Here is a 14530-nt window from a genome sequence, read left to right as displayed (position 1 = left end):
GGGCGGCGCCGCGCCGAAATGGGCCCGGGCGGCGCCGCGCCGAAATGGGCCCGGGCGGCGCCGCGCCGAAATGGGCCCGGGCGGCGCCGCGCCGAAATGGGCCCGGGCGGCGCCGCGCCGAAATGGGCCCGGGCGGCGCCGCGCCGAAATGGGCCCGGGCGGCGCCGCGCCGAAATGGGCCCGGGCGGCGCCGCGCCGAAATGGGCCCGGGCGGCGCCGCGCCGAAATGGGCCCGGGCGGCGCCGCGCCGAAATGGGCCCGGGCGGCGCCGCGCCGAAATGGGCCCGGGCGGCGCCGCGCCGAAATGGGCCCGGGCGGCGCCGCGCCGAAATGGGCCCGGGCGGCGCCGCGCCGAAATGGGCCCGGGCGGCGCCGCGCCGAAATGGGCCCGGGCGGCGCCGCGCCGAAATGGGCCCGGGCGGCGCCGCGAGCAGTAGCTATGGTTTCTTTACTTCTTTATATGGCTTAGCTCAACAGCATGCAGAGTGCAGACAAGAGAACTGGGGTTTTTCTAGAAGCAGACTAACACAGTCCACCAAAAAACTCAGAGTCCCCACAGACATCCACTCTCCCTCGTGCCTCATTCAAATTTCCGTGCCTGTGCCCTGAGCAACAAGAAACAAATAGAGAAGGCCACATCCACAATGGACACGCGAACAGTGCAGCTCCTTGCAGAAAACTCAAATACAGAGAGCAGAGCTAGAAAAATAAATAAATAAACAAACAAACACCCTGAAGTCAACAAAAGCCAAAAGGCCATGAACACACAAGAGCCCCAACAGAGGTAGCCACAGACTTACCCTTTGCAGATGAAAAAGGTGAACCTGCTCAGTCTCTTGGTAATACTGCAACTACGTGGTTGAGCCTCTTGTAGCATGTGATCAAGCTGGTTTTAGTCCTCAGGAGAGTTACACAAGTGGGTTGATTCATCTACAGATTAAAATACAGCTCAAAAACAAGAGTGTATCCCACCATCCCAAAAAACAGTGAGCCAGCAACCTTCACTAAATATTCCTCTATTAAGTGAATTCCAAGCACTTAAAATCCAGAAATCCATAGACTTCAGCCTGCCTAAACAACCCTGCAACTGACTGACAGAAAAACAAAGCACTTACTCCAAGGAGCAGCCCAGGCAGAATGAGCTCTCTGATGCCATGCCTGGGGCTCATATACCTTTTGGCCCCACCCAGCACCCAAACCCAATCACGTGGTAAAGGGGAGGGGCAAAGCACAAGAAAGTAGGAAGAGAGCTGGAACAGCAGCAGCTGTGATGTTTTTTTGTTTGTTTGTTTGTTTTTTATTTTTTTTTAATCTGCTTTATCTCAAAAACCTGCAGAGCGCAGACAAAGCAAAAATCCCTGTGCTTTTGCTGCAGCTTTTAATATTGAACTGACAGTATCACCAAACAAGTAACTGAAACTTTCTGAACTGGAATTAGTTTAAGCACGCTCATTCCCATCTGTAAACACAGAACCAGCATTCACTAGCCCTAACCGTAACCCCAACCCTCACCCTAAACCCTAACCCCAGCCCCAGCCCTAGCCCCTAACCCCAACCCTAGTTTCTGAGAACTACATTTCCCGGTATGCTCTGGGCACCCAACATGGCCTCCCGGAAGTCCGAAGTCCGAGAACTACATTTCCCGGTATGCTCTGGGCACACAACATGGCCTCCCGGAAGTCCGGAGTCCGAGAACTTCATTTCCCGGTATGCTCTGGGCACCCAACATGGCCTCCCGGAAGTCCGGAGTCCGAGAACTACGTTTCCCGGTATGCTCTGGGCACCCAACATGGCCTCCCGGAAGCCTGGTGCCGGAAAACTACAATTACTAGCATTCCCTGGAGAGCCGGCATGGCCAATCAAGAGAACCTTAGCCCTTACCGCCCTTACACAAAAGAGCCTGAAGCTCTAACCCTAAAAATCCTCGAAACTACTACAGACCTAACCCAACCTATTTACCACACTAAACCCCTGAAGACCTATGCCTAAAACCCCTAACCCAATAAATTTACACGCTCAAATCCCAAACCTACAAAATTAAGACACTCAAATCCCAAACCCAAAAAAATAGGACACTCAAAACCCAAACCCAAAAAATGAGGATGCTCCAAACCCTAACCCAAAACATTAGGACACTCAACACCCAAACCCAACCCAAAACATTAAGACGCTCAAAACCCTAACCCAAAAAAATTAGGACACTCAAAACCCTAACCCTGGAGCACCTAACCTGAAAAAAAAAAAAAAAAAAAAAAAAAAAAAAATTAAGATCTTAAAACCCTAACCCTAAATAACTGTCCAAAAATAAAACCCTAAGACCCTAACCCTAAAAAGTCTTTCAACACTACAACACAAAAAACTCTAAAACCCTAACATGCTAATCCTGAAACCCTTAAAACCCTAACCCCCAAATCCCTAAAAACCTAACTGTTAAAACTCCAACCCTAAAAACCTTAAAATCCTAAACATAAACCCTGAGAACGCTTACCCTGAAACCTTAAAACCGTGAATCAATCTGTAGCCAGTAACATAGGCTCAGGAGAGGATCTCAGTACAGTAGCATTTTTATTCGAGATTACAATGGCGAGCGTCCCGCAAGCAGGAGGGTGCCTACTAATTCCATACACAGTTTATATACTTTTTTTTTTTTCCTCCCAAGGACTGGGACCGTCCCGTTTCCCCATTAACTGTGCAATCCAGGTTCATACTCTATCTGGCGCTTCACAGAAAATACACACCTGCTGGCCTGTTACAAGTCACATTTCTTTTGAGGCTTTTACTCTTTGAGGTGGTAACGTTTCTTACACCGTGATTTCCACCTAATGGCGGTAAGGATTCTGGTTGTCTGCATTTTACAAGGTTGTCTGTTGTAATAAATGACTAAGTCCCAAATAGGATTACAATCAAAGTTTACAATTTATTAAATGAATAGAGGTAAGCAAACAGCACTGGGTGCACCAGGAGTCTCTGCTCCACCAAGACGCACATGAGTTACAACAGGCAGATGGTTTTTATGCTCCTAGGCTAATACATATTCATTACTGCTTCTAGAAAAGGCAGGGTTATTATAATTAGTTCCTGGAATCCAAACCCGCCCACTGGCGCATGCGTATCAGTCTCTGGTGGTCCCTCTGGGGGTCTCTCATACTGAAGGCTCATAGTCTTCCTCCCAGGCTTTTTCCTTGTCCTTCTCCTTTGTCCATCTTGGCTGGATGTCAGAGACTTGTGCAGTGCCCCATGCAATAGTCATAACAGTTAGCAGTTATTCTGAAATCCCTTTGTTCTCTTATCCCCTATTGACCCGAATTGCTGGACCATTCCTTTGCAAGATGAGAAGAGGTAAAGAGAGCAGGAGGAACAGGAGCCCTGTTTTTGGTCTGGCTTATTTCAACAGGGTGCAGCACAAGCAACCAGGCTGTATCTCTTCAAAGACTTGCCTTAGCATTGGTGAAGGAAACTTACCGGGCTGACAACCCTCTCACCTTTTTGCACCACTCTACAACATGGGGACTTCACCTCTCCAAGGCTGCATGAGGGAAGGGCAGAAACAAGAAAAAAAGCACATCCTGAGGCACCTCATAACCACAGCCTACCTACTGCAATACTTATCTCTCTCTTCCCAGCTGCTTTACCTCTGCTGCTCTCCATCTCCAAACCACATTCTTTTTAACTGCCATGCAGAGTGGCAGTCCTCCGGGCGTCATAGAGCAGCACCATATTTTTATTTTTTTTATTAGTATTTTTTAATTTCAAAACAGCAGTCTGCTTCCCTCTGGAGATGGGCAGTAGGTCCAGCCAGTCACCAAGTTGCCAACACAGAGCTTCACAGTTCCAGAAGGCGCTCTTTCCTTTGACTGATTCCTTCTAAATGTTATCTACCACTGGCAAAAGCAATAAACAGACTGCAAACATGCACTGCCATCTTTGACAAACTTTATGTTTTTAATTTTATTATTTCAAAAGAGCAGTCCACTTGCATCTACACCTGTGAAGTAGATCAAACCAGTCACTAAGTTGCCAAACAAGAACTTGACAGTTCCAGACGGCGCTGTTTCCTTTGACCGGTTCCTCCTAATGTTTACCTACTGCTGGAAAAAAAGCAAAAAGACTCTGTGCCAGCTGCCCTTGAGTACTCACCCAGAGCTTGAGTATTCGCCCACAGACAGACCAGATGTCATTTCCAAAAGAGTCAGGACAATGTATTATTGCACTGATGGAACACCACTTTAGCTACCATCACTAATTGCCAGGCAGAACAGCTCCAGGCCAAGCACACACATAAAGAGACACGCTACAAACATCATGAATGAAACATGGGAAAAGAATTATTTATGCTGTAAGAATTACTCACCTGAAGAAGAGCTGCATGCAATGAAGGCACCTACTACTATATAGATTAATTTACTTTAAATGATCCTACTAGATGTCACCTTAAATAGACGTACTTATCTCTTTCAACTTGGAAACACATCAACCCGTAGACTTTGACTCACCACCAGGCAGGGACTAGGAATACTAAGTAGAGGAGAAAACGAGTGTTGTGAGCCTGAAGTGTGTACAACCATAGTAAAGACGGCTCCTGAGAGGATGGGGAAACAAAGGGAAAGCTGCTTACCTCTGAGAAGTCGTCCTTGATCTTTGTGCCACGTATATTTGTCTTAAATGCTCAGCGCACGAGTTTAGGGGTCCCCGTCTGTTGAAGGCTTACCTTGGGGAAGTCCTACATGGCTCCACCTGCATTACTGATTTTTTCTGCCAGCAGGCAGTAGCAGAAAATCCTGAGAAACGGCAGACACATCTTCCCAAACCATTTTCTCAATAACGGAAGTAATGCGAACCGCGCTGAAAACCTCAAGTGAAAACAGAAAAAAAACACACCCCATGTTGTCTCAGGTAGGAAACAACTGCCCTGAGCAACCTTCCCTTCCCAGGGTGAACCCAACGTACACAAGGCCTTAGGGGGAAGGCAGAAAAGGAACCCAAGACTTAGTACGTCTCCTGAGAATCGCGATTTCCATTTACTCCATGTCTTCTGGTCTCACAGAATGAGGCAGAGGTATAATTAATTCCTTCTCCATCTCTCTGCAAAGAGCTTTTCTCATATCTGTGACAAAGGAGAAAAATGTTATGATCATGGGAGTCATTCCACAAAGCCACACATGGTAAATTCACTATTACGGATAAGATCATTTTTAATCAAAAACACCTCGGCCACAACGTTACCACTGCAAACATAGCGCTGCACAAAAATTCAACTCAAGATAAAGGAAAAGGCGAGCTAAGAAGACGAATGAAGTTGACCAAAAGCATCTGCAACAACCATCTGGTAGGTGGTTGTCCACAGCCATCGGATTTCATGGTCATCTTTCCTGACGAATGAATCCTGGAAGAACAGAGAAGATACACAACATGTCCACAACAACTTCTGAGGAGATTACTGAAAAGAAAAACAAAAAAAAATAGAAACAGCAAGCGGCTAGTATGTTCAGTTTTGTTAACAGAGTAACATTAACATACTAGAAATTTCCACATTCTATGTAGCCCCAAAGCAGTGCTGGGTATATCCACTGATATTAATGGGGTGGCACAATGTCAGAGATAGTTAATAGACAAGGTACACCTGAGGTGCACAGATTGCACATTCTAGGCAAGAAAAAAGGCACAGCTTGGCACCCAGTTTGGATGAGCTTCCGTATGAGTCTGCTGATAGGAGAGTATATGCAACAAGCAGAAAAGTCTTTCACTCCACAGACTCAGTTTCATTTATATATATATACATACATGTATACATATAAACGAACATTTTAAACTTTTTAACCACTTGAGCAATAATCATTAGCTATGCCTACTTAAAGCCAGGACCACACTTAAGTGATTAAGTAAGCATGGACCCTTACCTATGAAAAGCTGAAAATGCCCCACAATCATTGCGCACCTTATGCACAATATACATAATTTTTGCACAAACCTGTATCATTTTTCACACAGAGAGGGGGTAAGGCAGACAAAGGTTTTAGAGATGCGTCAAAATCAGAACAACCACTAGGCAATCAGTAAAACATGCAAACCTCAACTAAAAAATATTTATATATTTTTCCTGTGGTCATCTCCTAAAGATCACCAAGTCTGAGGGACAACAAACGGTGTAATTTTACACAACTGGACAATGCTCATAATAAGATACACTGTAGTTAAGAAGCCACCTGTAACAAAGGTTACTGTTAGAAAAAACACTAAATGAAGACAGGGATGTAGCAGATACCTTTGAACAGCTTTCACAAGCCCTGGCATTACTTCATGTGTGGGTTTATAGTACTTTTTAGATAACAGATTTTAGCAGAACTCTGGAAGTTTAGACTTTCTGCTTTGAGAGTCACAAGAGTGCCTGCTGTGCTCACACCTACATGATGTCAACTCAATCTGTCACAATTAACCTGGGATATTCTACGATTCTAAGTATTTTATACAATAAGACTAATTCTGCCCCTGAGGATCTGACAAGGAAGTGACCTTTCTCCTTCCTAGTTCCAAGTGAAATCAAATCATACAGCTGCTTTACACAGCGTCCTTTGGGGACCCAGAAGCTGAACTTGATGATCCTCATGGGTCCCTTCCAACTCGGAGATTCTGTGATTCTATATATTGAAGTAACTGGAATTTTGCTGCTTACCCCCCGTGATGCTGCAACCAGCATTAAAACACTCTTTGTACTAATCATAAATAGCTCTCAAAGTCATTTAAGTCTGCGAGATGTGATGAGAGGTTACAAGACAAGCATTACATAGGTTTCCCTATCAGACTAGTTTAATACCAGCTGCTTTTAAAAAGCTAGATTAAAACTGTTAAATATATATATATATATTGCAATCTGTAGCTTCTGATCCTGTCCATCTCTGTTTATCAACTTCACAGTTTAATGCCCACAGTGTTACTCCACAGTTCATAAGAGTTCTGCTATTGCTTATTTGACATCTCCCAATCCTTACTCCTCTCACAAATGCTCCAAATTGCTACTCTTACTTCTATCTGACTTCTTGATCTTTTTTCACTTCTTATCTCAGAATCACAGAATCACAGAATTTTCTAGGTTGGAAGAGACCTCAAGATCATCGAGTCCAACCTCTGACCTAACGCTAACAGTCCCCACTAAACCATATCCCTAAGCTCTACATCTAAACGTCTTTTGAAGACTTCCAGGGATGGTGACTCCACCACTTCCCTGGGCAGCCTGTTCCAATGCCTAACAACCCTTTCAGTAAAGAAGTTCTTCCTAACATCTAACCTAAAACTCCCCTGGCGCAACTTAAGCCCATTCCCCCTCGTCCTGTCACCAGGCACGTGGGAGAACAGACCAAGCCCCACCTCGCTACAGCCTCCCTTGAGGTACCTATAGAGAGCGATAAGGTCGCCCCTGAGCCTCCTCTTCTCCAGGCTGAACAAGCCCAGCTCCCTCAGCCGCTCCTCGTAGGACTTGTTCTCCAGGCCCCTCACCAGCTTCGTCGCCCTTCTCTGCACCCGCTCAAGCACCTCCATGTCCTTGTAGCGAGGGGCCCAAAACTGAACACAGTACTCGAGGTGCAGCCTCACCAGAGCTGAGTACAGGGGGACGATCACCTCCCTAGCCCTGCTGGTCACACTGTTTCTGATACAAGCCAGGATGCCGTTGGCCTTCTTGGCCACCTGAGCACACTGCTGGCTCATATTCAACCGACTATCCACCATCACTCCCAGGTCCTTCTCTTCTAGGCAGCTCTCCAACCACTCATCTCCCAGCCTGTAGCTCTGCTTGGGGTTATTGCGCTCCAGGTGCAGGACCTGGCACTTGGCCTTGTTGAACTTCATGCAGTTGGCCTCAGCCCATCAGTGCAGCCTATCCAGGTCCTCCTGCAGAGCTTTCCTACCCTCAAGCAGATCGACACACGCACCTAACTTGGTGTCATCTGCGAACTTACTAAGGGTGCACTCGATGCCCTCGTCCAGATCATCGATGAAGATATTAAAGAGGACTGGCCCCAGCACCGAGCCCTGGGGGACGCCACTAGTGACTGGCCTCCAACTGGACTTGACTGGAGCAAGGCACAGCTTTGACCTGTCTTAACTTCCCAAGTTCAGGTAAGAAGCAATACAGAACTGAACAGAAAACCAGTGTATAAATAGTAACCATTAAGAAAACACAGAGCACTCTCCTTTAATCCTTCAATTCTATTTCTCCAGAGAGAAAAAAAACAAACAAACAACAATGGCAAAAAAAAAAAAAAAAAAAAAAACACAATATGTCCTCTCTAATACATGACAAAAGAGTCTCATTAAAGACCATCATATAATATTTGGAGCCTACTAGTGGCTTTAAATATATCTAAAATGCTAGAAGGAAAAAAACACATTAATTTAAGTGAAGCTATGGACATAAAATGTGCCAGGGCTCTGGAAAGAAGACTGGAAACAAAATATTTTCTACTATTATCTTTCCATAATTGTAAATGGCTTCATAAACAGAGCTTTACTCTCTGCTGTACTTTTTCTTAAATGGAACACATTTCCTCAATACCTATTCACATAAGTGATACTGTGCTTTATCCAAATGGCTTTCCTGAACATAAGGCATACCAAAGTTAAGTGCTTAATACTATCAGCTGTATCTCTTAACTGGACCATTATACCCATTAAACATATAAATAAAATAATGTTCAACTTATGTACAAATGCAGTGTGTTTTTTTAGCAAGATCATGGCACAAATCATTCTGTACTATAGTTTTTGTAAGAGCTATAAAATATACATTTAGACTAAGAAAAAAAAAGGCTGTGAATTTCTACTTATGAAATTTTTATGCCTCTTGTAGCTGAGAACACAGCAATAGTACTCAGAAACTTTGTAGCAGTCATCCCTATTTCATCTACAATACTCAGAACGTCCCTTGTAAATTACAGCTATTGAAAGAACATATAGTACCCCTCAATATCAGAACAACCTCAAATATCAAAAAATGCACCTGAAACTCGAGAAGTGTCATGTTAAGTAGGGCTTCTCCAGAAGAGAGTGGGGAACGCAGAATTGGAAGGATCTATAGCCTATACTTAGCACTGACAAAATGTTAAACTTATCCAGTGGAGTTCACTTCATAAACTGTTATAAAGTCAGAAGCATTGCAGGGCTTTCAAGTTTTTCGTATTGTTATGGCAAATAAAAATACAGCCACAAAAGTAGTACAGAAAAAAATCTAAAGTTCAACACATACTCAAACTCACTTGCTTCAGATCTTGCATCAAGTGCTGTAACAAACTGACCTTCATAGGCAATACACTGCATCAAAATATAGTCACTAGCAACAGCAACAGAAAAAAGCAAAGAGAGCCCAGGTCTTCTTATTATGCCAATTGTGGCTTTTCAAACAATCAAGTGTCCATCCCACTCTCTCCCCATAACTAGTACTAGCTATAATTACGTTTGCCTTTCTATCAACAACTAATGTAAAAGAGTGTGGAGCCTGGGTAACGTGATTGCCATTGCCCAGCCCAAGCAACAGAAGTGCTGCATCTGCATTGTGAACAATCTGGAAGCTGTGAGGCAACACCGAATATCCCAATAAAAGACCATGACCAAAAAAAAAAAAAAAAAAAAAAGGACTAAAAAGACTATACAGTGAGCAAAGCATGAGATGTTGTTTCAACATTTGCACGGTACAAATAATGTGATAGTTTGAATGAACTATGAAGCTAGAAAAACACCATTGAACCATGACTAATATATGGAGATCAATTCACAAAAGAAGACATTGTCACTTTAACTATGCCCAGCTTCATAATATAATGCCAAAAGTTTTCAGAAACCAATTTCATATGGCATGTACTGCAAGGTAGCTACATTTGACAGCTATTGTACCCATGATGGACTGTAAATTTAAGCATCAGATTTTTAACACAGAGACATTGACTTGGAATGATACACTAGAGATGGCAAACTTACCCCACACATCCAGCAAGGATGCTGTAAATATGACACAGCAAGAAGTTGTTTTCTGCAGACTTTCAACAGAAATACAATTATCCATCGCTTAAATAGAATTTACAGCACTACAGAAAATGTCAGTCAGCATAAAGAAGGAATTCATAAGGCTGACTCCTTTAACTTCTCACCAGATATATTTCTTATGTCCAGCCTAAGTATTTTTCCACAGTGTGAAAAGACAGAATCACAGAATTTTCTAGGTTGGAAGAGACCTCAAGGTCATCGAGTCCAACCTCTGACCTAACGCTAACAGTCCCCACTAAACCATATCCCTAAGCTCTACATCTAAACGTCTTTTGAAGACTTCCAGGGATGGTGACTCCACCACTTCCCTGGGCAGCCTGTTCCAATGCCTCACAACCCTTTCAGTGAAGAAGTTCTTCCTAACATCTAACCTAAAACTCCCCTGGCTCAACTTAAGCCCATTCCCCCTCGTCCTGTCACCAGGCACGTGGGAGAACAGACCAACCCCCACCTCGCTACAGCCTCCCCTGAGGTACCTATAGAGAGCGATAAGGTCGCCCCTGAGCCTCCTCTTCTCCAGGCTGAACAAGCCCAGCTCCCTCAGCCGCTCCTCGTAGGACTTGTTCTCCAGACCCCTCACCAGCTTCGTCACCCTTCTCTGGACCCGCTCAAGCACCTCCATGTCCTTCTTGTAGCGAGGGGCCCAAAACTGAACACAGTACTCGAGGTGCGGCCTCACCAGAGCTGAGTACAGGGGGACGATCACCTCCCTAGCCCTGCTGGTCACACTGTTTCTGATACAAGACCTGTGTGCTTCATCATATATAATACGGATTTTAGCAGGGAGGTGGTATTTAACACACACAGACCACTTTGCACAGCGATGCAGTTTATAACAGAGACATCTGATCAAAATCTTTTAGCATTTTTCTTGTGCATACCTGAACATCCTAAGGTAGAACTCCACTGAAAGTCCTCCAGTAATGAAAGTCCGCTAATTAGCCCTTGACAAGCATACCATCATGCTAAGGTCAAGAACCCAGGAACGCACCCCATCATTCTGCTCTGTTATATGATGAGCAAAAGACCTTGTCAGTAAGGTCAGGCATGAAAGCAGTTACACCAGAGATCGATACAGCTGATGTTTTACACAGTCTGACAGTCACATGACAAATATCAGTGTTGCCTGAACTGGTTGTGTTACGCTTAAACAATTCCTTTGAGGTTGATTGAAAAGACCTTCCAAGCAACACCACTGTTGCTTTACACTAGCATACACTGTAAACTCTCTTCTCATTTAAATTAAATGAGCCTTATAATCTCCAGTAAAAAAGGATGTTGTAAATGTTAAATGCTCAGAGATGTGGGATTAATACTTATATAGGCATTTGACAACTATAATTACTGAGCATTATTCTTAATGTATCACTTCTCTAGTAGTATTTCTTTGGTATGAAAGGTGTCAAAGCATCTGAACTTAATATTGGCAAGGTTTTTCCAAAATGGAATGATTGAATTCAGTTAATATTAACCAGAAATTTAATTCCCAGCATATCATCCTGATTCGTTTTTAATTTCTACATGAGCCTAGAGAAGATTACACAGCCTAAACTGGAGGAAATACTAACTTGAAATTTAGCATGACTCCAGCATGGAACTACAGGATTGTTCTAAGTCTTGGAAAACAAAACAAAACAAAAATAGTGGAAGTATTACCCCAACTTCTTCCCAAATCACTGCTAGAATCTCTACATTTGGGGAGCTTTACATATCCAAGATTTTTATTATGAAGTAGCTCATTTGCTTCAAGTCTTAGAGTTTTATCACTTCCTGTAGTAAGGAAATGAAGTGTATTTTAAGATGAGGTACTGAAAGTGTTACATTCTGGGAGACTTTAAGATTCTGGTCAGTACATCTGTCTGTGCACGTAAGAAACTGCACAACTGACCATTATCTACTGAGGAAGTAGCACCTACAGCTTGTATACATTACTAGGACTCCCCCATACAAGTAAAGATCAAGAAACAAGGTTCTTATTTTTACCCAAGTGGAAAAAAGAGAGAAAAAAAAAGAAAAGAAAAGAAAAAAAAAAAAAAAGGAGAAATAAAGCCTCATTGCCTGCCCTTAGCTTCATGGCAAACAAGGGGTGGAACCAGGAACAAAACACTGCTTTCTGGTCCAGGTCACATGTCCTCATCAGGCCTTGTGGCCTCCTCCCCAGTATAGTTACTAGCAAAGGGGAACAGGCAGAGATGGAGTTGAGGACAGGTTAGAGAAAAAATACATGCACATATGCCTTGTTTGCCCTATTTGAATAAGGAAATCAAGCTTGTGAAATCATTTGTACATGTTTCTGTGTTCTCCAATTAACATTTTCAGTAAGTTTCATAAAGAAAGCTGTCAGAGATCTCATCATTACTACTTTATAGTACCACTTCATTATTTCAAACAATGAATGTCTCTTTCACAACTGTTTAGATTCTGATTTCAGTTGTATTGTAAAAACTAAATTCCTCCACTTTAAACCTGGACTGAACAGGCCCACTCACAAAATGATAAAGGTAGGATGTAAATCTCTTAAGTGCTTTAGAAGCTTACACTTAACACAGTCTGGTTATAGAGGCAGCAGTTTTAGTTACTGCTATGTAAATCCTATTTCAAACCTACATCTTAATATTTAGTGCTTTGAAGCCATGCATGCAGTGATTTTCAAATATCTTTTTACTTATGTTTCAGACTTACTAAAAATTCAGTTGTTAAAAATAGGAAGTTCTATAATTGCAATGGTAATTTGATTTTTGTAACGTGCATTATGGTGTAATTTTCTAATTGCATGACTACGGGCTCGTTCATCATAGGACCTCATTCAGTGTGCCACCATTCGCCTAATGATATGCTAGGCAGCACTCTGCCCATTCTTTCCAAATGCTGTCTCTTATTCCAGCAAAATACGTTTCCTCTTACTCTAAAATTATCCAAATCTTGCAGTATGCTGAAAAGTAACACACTTTACCTGGATAGTTCCCAGCCCTGTACACTTACCTTTCACCTACTCCTAAATTTATCCTCCTTCGTCAAAACTGAGGCCAAGGGTTTTGGTTGTTTTTTTGTTTGGTTGGTTGGTTGGTTGGTTTTGTTTGTTTGTTTTTAATCAGCTTGTCCTAGGCTTAGGTACTTTCCCATAAAGAGGAAATCCAAATTGTAACTGATCAGCAATGGTAATTTGTGACTGAGGAATGATTTTACATGGAAGGCAAGAAGGCCTTACTGAAGAACAGGTTAAAAACTGTCTGGGAGCAGAAATGCCAGACAGAATGACTCCATCTAAGGGAGTAAAGTTTTCCTTAGTGATAAGAATTATCTGTGACTTTCCCTGGAGCAATCATGGAATGAGCGCATACAGGGGCCACCTTTGAGCTGCAGAACTGGTAGATGAACCAAATACTGAGCTAAGGCACCTGATGTGGACGTTCACATGACTGATGCTGGGGCAAGTGTATATAAGGAAGCAGCTCATGATACATCTCTGCAAACTCCCTGTATATCCGCTTAGGACAGTACGATTGTCCAATACATTGATTGTTCATGAAACTTATTTTTTCTTCTATATTTAAGCACAAAGTGTTTAATTCACCTCAGAGCGTACAATAAAAATTCCTAAAAGGTTATCTTAGCCCTCATCTCATGACAACTTGTCCCAAGTATTTTTTTTCCACATTTTCCCTTTTATCTTTGTGTCACAAAGATAAATCTTCTCTTCCATTTGATCTAGAAGCCTAAGCCTATGGGACAGCTAATTCTCGACTATGTTCTTCCAGTGAGTTTGCACATCTGGATTGTGCGAAAAGAAGTGTAACCAGTCTGTATGGGGGCATGGATGCCTGTGTGAACCAGTCAGTCACACAAGTGAACCATAGACTTTTCATCTTCTCAACCTCAAACATCTAAAAAATCTCAAGTACCGTGAGCACACTGGGGTATGTTCTGGGCAGGGGGAGGGAGGAAGCATTTCTCCATCACATTTTCAAGCTTAACACTGACAAAGCTAGGCTGATTAATATTTTTTATTAATGACTCTCTTTTTTGCTCCACTTTAACACAATAAAAAGGGGCACTGGGAGGTGTATGTGGGGAGAAACTGATCACCAATAGTGGCTTTTCTGTTAATTTCTCAGAGAAAAAAAAAAAAAAAAAAGGAAAAAAAAAAACTCTGCAAAGCAAAACTGGACATTTTCAGCAAAAAGCTGAAATGTTCTAACTAAAGACTTCTCAAAATTACTACCTGAGGCAGACAAAAACTATGCTCAACACCATCACAGCATGCCTGTCAAAACTGCGTACACCTGAAAAAGGACCATATACTGGCAAATGTTAATACTCCCTACTTATATACAACATTACCAGCATTGCCTAGAATTATGATTCACACATTTTTCTGTATGTGGTGTTTTATGAATTACTGTTAGGCTCAAAAAGCTTTTTTTGTTGGTGGTGGCGGTAGGGAGCATTTCCATGATTTTAGTATTTTAAAAGTAAGCAATTTGTTTTTAGGAAAAGT

At 42.8% G+C, this 14530-nt stretch overlaps 1 protein-coding gene across 6 annotated transcripts in view; it reads right to left on the bottom strand.

Annotated features, from left to right (window-relative positions):
• Positions 1-2897: 2897 nt before the first annotated feature.
• The window catches only part of LOC311441803 (uncharacterized protein), a gene marked incomplete at its 5' end in the record, with an annotated part of 39018 nt that continues 27385 nt past the window's right edge, over positions 2898-14530 (bottom strand). For 3 of the 6 annotated variants that reach the window (XR_014696220.1, XR_014696221.1, XM_084530319.1), the window contains one exon: positions 2898-5104. Coding sequence is in view for 2 of the 6 variants with exons in the window: in XM_084530319.1 (XP_084386445.1) it covers positions 4987-5104 (118 nt within the window). Of the gene's footprint in view, positions 5105-11600; positions 11649-12094; positions 12141-14530 lie in introns of those variants that run through there. The other 3 variants (XR_014696223.1, XR_014696222.1, XM_084530320.1) reach the window with 3 other exon arrangements.

Source organism: Aythya ferina (assembly GCF_964211825.1).
Source record: "Aythya ferina genome assembly, chromosome: 9".
Lineage (NCBI taxonomy): Eukaryota > Metazoa > Chordata > Aves > Anseriformes > Anatidae > Aythya > Aythya ferina.
Note: the sequence above shows the minus strand (reverse complement) of the source record. Positions and strands in the feature narration are given on the sequence as shown.